The sequence below is a fragment of the Arachis ipaensis genome, chromosome B09 (assembly GCF_000816755.2).
Source record: "Arachis ipaensis cultivar K30076 chromosome B09, Araip1.1, whole genome shotgun sequence".
NCBI lineage: Eukaryota > Viridiplantae > Streptophyta > Magnoliopsida > Fabales > Fabaceae > Arachis > Arachis ipaensis.
In genome coordinates, this window is record NC_029793.2 from 54,225,163 (window position 1) to 54,234,366 (window position 9,204).

Here is a 9,204-nt window from a genome sequence, read left to right on the forward strand (position 1 = left end):
CTGCACAAACTGCATCTCCAAACATTACAAGTGGAAACAACAATCTCCCGAGTCCCATTTCGTCACATGCATCACAAACTACTCATGCATCATTCACACCTCAGCCAGCGCACAACTCTTCATTACACACACCAACACCCCCAATTGAAGTAAGAAAATCTTCAAGAATAAAGAAAATGCCAACATACCATAAGGGCTACCATTGTAAGATACATACCACAACATCTACTGTCAATTCTCTTTGCAGGTACCCAATATCACAATATATGTCTTATGATGCACTTAGTCCTAAACACAAGTCCTTTTCTTTGGCTATTGCTACAACTGTTGTGCCTAGAAATTATGAGGAAGCAATTGTTCATCCTTGCTGGAGAGTGGCCATTCATAGTGAACTGGAGGCTTTGAAGCAAAATCAAACTTGGTGCATCACAAAACTCCCTGCTAGTAAGAAACCTATAGGTTGCAAGTGGGTGTTTTGGGTCAAACTTCACCCCGACGGTACCGTTGAACGCTACAAGGCCAGGCTTAGCTTGTAGAAAAAGGGTTTACCCAAATAGAAGGAGTTGATTTTATAGACACATTCAGTACAATGGTTCACATGACAACCTTGAGAATTGTATTGGCCTTAGCCGCGGCCAAGCAGTGGCACATCAAACAGTTAGACATTAACACCACTTTCCTTCACGGCGATTTGAATGAGGAAGTATACATGAAACTTCCTCCTGGGCTCGATCATCCGGATATATGATCAGATTCAGTTTGTAAACTTCAAAAATCTCTTTATGGCTTGAGACAAGCGAGTCGACAATGGAACTTAAAGTTGACTGAAATTCTCACCACTACGGGCTTCACCAAATCTGAATCAGATCACTCTTTATATACAAAAATCACTCTTCAGGGGGTTACCATCATTATGGTTTATGTTGATGACTTGGTTTTGACTGGTGATGACTTGGATGAAATTGATAGAATCAAAAGGTTACTTGATCTGCGGTTTAAAATCAAAGATTTGGGTGATTTAAAGTATTTCTTAGGAAAGGAAGTGGCCAGATCCTCCAAAGGAATTCACATATGTCAGAGAAAATATGCGCTTGACATCCTCAAAGATTTTGGGTACTTAGATTACAAACCTGTTAGCACGCCTATGGATTACACTTGTGCTTCCAAATTGTCAAGAAATAGTGGCACTGCTCTACCTGATCGCACTCCTTACCGACAGCTCATTGGAAGACTATTATACCTAACTAATACACGGCCAGACATTGCTTATGCTATGGGGCGACTTAGTCAGTTCATTGATTGCCCAACTGATGAGCACATGCGGGCAGCTTTTCATATGTTAAAATACTTAAAAGGATGCCCGTCCGTTGGTGTTTTTTTTTTTTTAGCAGACAATGACCTCAAGCTCACTGGTTTTGCTGATGCCGATTGGGCAACATGTGCAGATACTCGAAAGTCTATCACTGGCCACTGCTTCTATCTTGGAAGTTCCTTAATTAGTTGGAAGAGTAAGAAATAAAGCACTGTCGCTAGATCCTCCTCCAAGGCAGAATATCGAGCCTTGGCATTGGCTACTTGCCAAGCTCAATGGCTGTCTTTCATCATGCACGACCTTGGACTGCCCCTAACAGAGCCCATTACTCTCTTTTGTGACAATAAATTCGCTATTCACATTGCCACTAATCCTATTTTTCACGAACGCACAAAGTATATCGAGGTGGATTGCCACACCGCTCGAAATCAGCACCTTTCCGGCCTCACTCACTTGATGCCAGTCTTCTCGTCCAATCAGCTCATAGATTTTCTGACAAAAGCTTTGCCATCGGGTCCTTTTGCGATTAATCTTTCCAAACTAGGACTTCTAAACATCCACATCCCTAGTTTGAGGGTATATGTTGAGTCATAAGTTGCTAATTATGCGCTAGTTGGCATTTGGTTTGTTACCCCTAATGCCTCGGCAAATTAGTTATTCAATTACTGTTATTATGTACATATATATACAATAGCTATTAAGGTATTTTTTTAACTTTTTCTTTGAGAATTCATTCAGCCCCTTTTCAATAGGTGAATGCTATGGTACCTATCACTTTGTACCTAAGTTACTAAAAAAGGTACATAAATAATATTTAATAAATTTTACATGATTTACTTTTTATTTTAAACATTTTATTTTTCTTTTTTTTCTTTGTTCTCAGACTCATCTAATAGTGTTTGATGAGAGTGAAGCCTCTCTTTCACCAATTTCTATAGTTTAATATAAAATTTAATTTGCCAACTAGTTATAACTCAAATGATATAGTTTCTCCATACTCACTTAGAGATTGCGGGTTCGAGTCTCCATATCTTCAGCAAAATAAAATTTAATTTTATGCTTTTATAAAATTTTTTGATAATCGAAGTTGATCAAAATATTTTTTTCCTAATTATCCCTATTATAACTATCTTCATCATCTAACGTTCTCTCTCTTCCCTCCTTTCTCTTCTTCAGCAATTAGTACACCATTTCTTTCATCAAATGCAATGTCATCTCCTCCTCAACATTACTATCACCTTTCTTCACCATAGTCACACCCACCATCACCTCTATCTCCACTTCGTCCACTACAAGAAAAACACTCATTCAATCACACTTTTTTAAGCTACATTTAAAAACCGTAACCTATTCATAGAATAGGCTACGCTTTTCTCCGTGTTCCTCTCTTATAAGAGAATAGGAAACACAATTGTGGCATCATTTAAAAAGTTTAGCCTTAGATACAATAGAAATCACTTATAAAGCGTAGCCTTATGTTGATATCTATGAGTATACTTTTCATACCAAAAAAAGCGCTTTTAAAGAGTAACATATTTGTTATATTTTGAGTGCACTTTAAAAGCGTAGCCTAACGTATCTAGGCCAAATGCACCTAAACACTTAGTAATTTTTCTTTTCCTTATCACCAAATCACACTCACCTTCGAATACCCTCACTTTCGCCATCTGATCAGAAAAAAGTTTCGCCCCTCACCTTCGCAAATCACCTTCGAATTAATTGTTCAAAACCCTAACCCTAACACACCCACACACTCACACGCATTCTCACCATCACTCACCACTGCCACCACGCCCCCTTTCACACACACACACACACCCAGATCTGAGAGAAAGAGTGAACCAGAGGGAGGAGAGGAGGGAGACGGAGATGAGAGAGCGTGATCGAGAGAATAGAGAGTGAGAGGGGGTCACCACCGCAACGTCGCTGCAGCCGCCGCCATTGCCGTCGCGGAGCAGGGAGCCCGGAGGGGAGAGAGAGACGATTTGCAGACGAGATGGAGAGAGAGGACGAAGATGCGACGCAAGAGAGGAGGCTGTTCCGCCGTGCACCGTCGTCGCTCCTGGGGTCGATTGAAGCCGCCGCCGCAGCTCGGGCTCGCCGTGCTCTTGTCCGTACTCCCAACCTCTATCTCTCTCTCTCCTTCTTCAACTTTCATTTCATTATTCTCATTTCAATTTCAATTTCGATGTCTCTGCAGGTAACAATAAATTTTAGAAGTTGTATTGGACTGGAAGAGAGGGAATGGGAGCGTTTGAACTTTCAATTTCATTAATTTTTGCTGAATTTCTGTGTCTGTGGGTGAATATTGGATTGTGAAGGATGGTTAGGATTGTGAATACAGAAGTTTGGACCTCTTCATATATGGTATCCCTTCTTTTTTTAATTCCCACAAGAGCTTAGGATTGGTTAAACAGAGCAAATTAAAACTTTGAATGTTCCCCTCATGCAGGGAACAATGCTGATCGATTCCTGAATTGGAGCACTAGGTTCCAAATTGTTCTAGGCATGGCAAGGGGATTGCAGTACCTTCATGAGGATTCACATCTAAGAATTGTTCACCGAGACATCAAAGCAAGCAACATTCTTCTTGATCATAAGTTTCATCCCAAGATTGGAGACTTTGGCCTTGCCAGGTTCTTCCTTGAAGACCAAGCTTATCTTAGCACACAATTCGCTGGAACATCTTAAGTCCAATTATTAAATATTTTAAATTACTATGTATGCTAGCTGTATATTCACCATGTTACTCGTGTTATATTTCAGTTTTCTATTTATGTTTTTTTTTTGTCATAAATTGGATAGCCTATAATTTTGAGTATTATAATATTACAACACACACCTATACTACACACAGAGCTATACACAAAATATTAAGAGTTCTCATCCACTATTGACCCTAATCAAGTCTCAAACCTGAGTACGCAACACATATCATAGGGGAGTGGTGTGAGCTTATGAATGGATCTGGTTTGCCATGTTACCAGGTTTAGTTATTAAGTAATTGAGCTGAGCTGTAAGTTTGACAAATGAAATGGTTTCCTGCCAACGCCAAAAGGGCTGTTTTCGCCGGAGCCAGAACATTATCGAGGACCAAAGCTGAAAGTTGCCATCATTGGAGCTGGGCTTTCTGGCATGTCAACTACAGTGGAACTCTTGGATCAAGGACACGAGGTTCAGCTCCTTTAATCTTTAATATCACACTTCCTCCATTTCATATTTTATAAGTCATTTTGATACTTTGATTTATGAATATATGTGAAAAGTCAAAGTGACTTATCAGTATGGAACGAAGAAAATGTTATTTTGAAATTGGATGTTATGGTGTACATGGTAAACTTGATTTTTGAAGCAATGGGAAGTGATTTGGTCAATTTTTTAACACAATTATGGTGTTAAATTTATTAGGATATTCTAGCTAATGCATTTTATCTAGTATGTTTACTTCTAATTGCTCTCGATCAGGTGGATATATATGAGTCGAGGACTTTTATTGGTGGAAAAGTTGGTTCTATTGTTAATAAGAAAGGAAACCAAATTGAAATGGGATTTCTTACAAATAGAAGTTGGTAAACTGACTTGATTGATCCCGTCTTTGAAATTCTCCAGCCTCTCTGTTTATTTATGGTTGAATCTTTATGCAACAGGATCCAAAATGAGGTATGTGCCCTTCATTCTCTCCTTTCGTGTCTTCTTGATTGTCTCTTATTATTATCTATATATTTCTGGGTACTGTGGCAAACTATTTGTTATTGGATAACTGGTTCCATGTTTCTAGTGGCTATCTTGGAGCTAAGTTTCAAGAGACTATGGTTGACTCTTTTAAGTCTTAATGGATCTAATAATATCTCTTCCTCTGCTCAATATCTCCCACTTATTTATTTATTTTCATGTGGTTTTGTTGTTACCATGTTTGGTTAATGTGAGTGTTGAGCTGAAAAAGAGTAATGTCTGTGTTCTTTTAGCAATTGACTAATGTTGTTGGGACCCTTCATTTTTAATATTTTTCTTTAATTTTTCAATATGAAGTGAATGACCCTTTTGCCTTGTGAACATGGAGATTACTAAGGAAGAGCTTAATGCAAAAATGAGAGAAAAAAGTTTCCAACTTTGGTCTGAAAAAACTATGTAAAGTTTCCAACATGTTTGTGTTTTGTTTTGTGGCAGATGGGGCTGGTGATGATTTGTTTAAGAGCTACGGAGGCTGTGTGCAGGGCCATTAATGGATGTTCCTTGTGTTCAAGACAGAGTTTTCTATTTCCCTCAGGGTCACATTGAATTGGTATGATATACAATTCTTTACCTTGTTTTTGATTTTGTTTGTGAATTTCATTTTTTTCCATTTTTGTGCTATGTATGCTTTCAAATTTAAGCCTTAAGGGGTTTAGTAAGTGTTATATAATTTTAATTTTTTTTCTTTTGTAGTTGCCAGAACCTACAGAACAACATTTGAGGCAGATGAAGAATCAGAAATCTCCCAAATACAATCTTCCGTCGAAGATCTTATGTCGTGTTATCGATGTTAAGTGTCTGGTAATGTTTATCTTTTTTTGGTTCCTTATGTTGTGTTATGTGTTCTTGATTGGTAATGTTTATCTAATAATTCTCAGTCCTGATTTTTGTGAATCTACTTCAAGTTTCAAATGGCACTTTCAAACATGTGCTACTGACCTACTGTACCAATTTCAATATGATAATGCTTGAATTCAAAAGGAAAAGAAAGAAAATAGAAAACAAGTACTTTAGTAGCACAAAGAGTCAACTTTGAAAGTTTGACACATTGTAATTTAATCTTATATATTGATGGGTAAATTACTTTAATTAGTAAGAATCTCTAATCCACAAATGTTTATGTTTTGGGTGCTAGAATCAGACTATTTCGTGAACAGTATTGTATGACAAAAAGACTGGAACTAATTTGCTTCAATAGCCAGTGGAAGAAATAGAGAGCTTGAGACTTAGCAGTGATGAATTTAAAGAATTATTGGTTAAACCTGGCACAATAGTGCCATTACACATTGGCCCTGCAACACAGGATTTTTCCATAGTTATTGGTTGCATTGTTACAACTTGTATCTCATAGTAATCATGATTTTACTTTACATTTTCCTGATTTTTATTTATTTATTTATTTATTGTTGTTTAGTTGGACATATTTGCTGAATTTGAAATAGAATTGTTGGGATCAGAAGGGATTGTGAATAAGGAGGACTCTAAATATTGAAGGGTGTGGAGTTGGTGCAGTTGAGAGAAGGGCTTTTGGACCATTTGGCATTTTGGCTATTGCAAATGACCAACTTTCTGAACTAACACCAATTTATTTCCGTCTTTCAAATTATGGAAATGGAACCTCAACTACTACAACTATTACTACTTCTACTTCTACTTCCTTCTTTGTTAATGAAACTAGATACTATTAACTAATGAATCATCATCATTCATATTTGTTTCTTCCTTTATTAGGAGAAAGTGACAAAATATATGAGTTGTTGGATAATAATGCAGGTCATCAAAGGTACCTGATGTATCAAAGCTAGTTTTCGAAAGCAAATTGCCTGTTCTAAGTGATGAAAAACTATCATTGAAGGTATTGGTAAGTAGTGTCAATTAACCTATTTGGTCTCACGTGACTTGATTCACGAGATAATATTTAAATTGGATTATCAAAAATCACACATAAGTCGATATGGTTCATTAAACTGATTAAAGATTCAATACTTTCAATTTAGTTCTTGAAAGATATCACTATGAGTCAAGTTGGTAAGTTAACTTTACTACTATGTCACTAATGATCGCTGACATATGGAGACACCTACACTCTTTTCTTTGAAGGCATGTTAAGCATATCATCTAATTCACTTGTGGCAATGACTTCTCAGCTTTCCGAGGCAAAAAAACGAGAGCGGGCCTTTACGAATAGAGGATGCCAGATTCAGTTGCTCAATGGGAGAAGCCAAGAATTTGCTTCAATATATGTTCAATTCAGTCGCAGATGTTAGGTGCTCTATTTGACATCAATTTATTTTTTTCACTTCTATCAGAAGATTAATAACTTTTATTAGAAGATACTTATGTAGGATACAATATTTTGGTTTTTTATAGTTTATTAGTAGTAAATTCTAAGTGGTCTAATGTATATTTTGATATGGGTATGTTTAATTTAGTGTGAAATGTATGAATACTCATTTATGATCCTCGTTTTAGAAAAAAAGATTATTAGAATATATATATATATAGAAAAAAAAAACAATGAGGGACCTAAGGCTACACTTATATATAGTAGCTATAGTATACAAAAAAAAAAGAGGGACCTAAGGCTACGCTTATAAAAAGTAGCTATGGTATACAATGTGGCTACGCTTTACAAGTGATGCAGTAGCGTTGAAAAGCGTAGCCTATTCTGGAAAAATGAAAGCTGAAAAGCGTAGCTTTTGGTCTTGGACAGCATCACTTGAAAAGCGTAGCCTATTCCTAAATGCCAAAAGCGTAGTCCTTGATGCAGAAAATCGTAGCCTTTGAGAATAGGCAACGGCCGAATAGGAATCACTCCAAAAAGCGTAGCCGTAGCCCAAAAAGCGTAGCCGTAGCCTAAGATTCACTTTTAATTACACTTTTCAAGTGTACCTAAATGGGTGTTTTTCTTGTAGTGGTCACAAGTCACACTATCTCTTTCTTTTTGTCTCTAGCTCTTTTTTAAAGGCCATGTTATGGTAAATAATATTTTTTAATAAAAAATAACGATCGATCTTTTTAGATGAAAAAATAAAAAGTAAAATTATCGCGTGCAGTGCACATTTTTCTTTTAAAAAATTAGTTATAACTTTTTATTTTTTACCCAACTAATTTTTCAAATAAGAAAATCTCAAAAAATTAAGTTGAGTCAAAGATTAGTACATAACAATATAGAAACTCACATAACAAAAAGTCTATTGATAAAATTTTTACTAACACATCAAAAGAATATATATTAATATAAAATAATAAAAGATTAGCTTACACTAGCTATCTATTAACTCTTGTTCGCTAAACCATTATTTATGTGCTTCTACGCCTAAAACAACTTACGTTTTGTTTTTGGATAAATAATTACTACCATTTGTACTCCGATATCTAGATTTATATTCAAGAAGTATAGCTCGATCAAAAGTGGAGGTGGGCCAATGTATTTTCATAAGTGATTCTGATATGTTATCTATCATTTTAGAATTATGGCGAATTGAGTTGGCCATAAGAAAAGAAAGTTTATCCTTTTCTTTTTATAACAGCAGCCTCCCAGTTGGTTGAAAAAACGAAAAAGGATGATATGATATGATAGGGCCTGCTTCAGTTTTGTTCTTAGACGGCAGACCGAAGAAAACTGAGTAGAAAAAAAAAAACATACACACACATACAAATAATTAATTAATTAATTAATTCTTCTTCTAGGCTTTAAAGAGACTTACAAATAAATAAGTTTTAAGAAACTTAATATCTTTTGGACTTATTCCAATTGAATTGAAGTAGTTAACTTTTTTGTAATAAAATTGACAAATCGGTAGAATATAATTTACTGAAACAATTGGATAATTAATGAAGAGAAAACCAATATAAAATCTATAATAAAGTAATTTTCGCACTAAGTGAAGGTTCCAATAAAATAAAATCAAAGCAAATATCAAAGCTTCCCACTTAACAACAATGATCTTTGAATTTGACTGCTTCAAACCATTCTAGAAGACAAATAATAATATTATGGGGTAAAATATTATTTTGGTGTTGTTAATCTTTGAGTCAAATTTTAGTTTGTTTTTTAATATTTTAAACGTTTTATTTTTGTTTTAAAAAATTTTAAATATGTTCAATATAGTCTTATCATTAAATTTGACACTAATAATTAATGGAATGAGTAATGT

The 9,204-nt window shown here is 35.4% G+C and overlaps 2 protein-coding genes across 2 annotated transcripts; both read left to right on the forward strand.

Moving 5' to 3' along the window:
• LOC107615435 (uncharacterized mitochondrial protein AtMg00810-like) lies at positions 590–1,519 on the forward strand. The gene is made up of 2 exons (XM_016317499.1): positions 590–703; positions 899–1,519. The coding sequence occupies exons 1-2, from the start codon at positions 590–592 to the stop codon at positions 1,517–1,519; spliced, it is 735 nt and encodes a 244-aa protein (XP_016172985.1).
• On the forward strand, positions 5,520–6,179 carry LOC110266639. Its single transcript, XM_021111541.1, has 2 exons — positions 5,520–5,594; positions 5,738–6,179. Exons 1-2 carry the CDS (start codon positions 5,535–5,537, stop codon positions 6,014–6,016), a joined length of 339 nt encoding a protein of 112 aa, XP_020967200.1. The 5' UTR covers positions 5,520–5,534; the 3' UTR covers positions 6,017–6,179.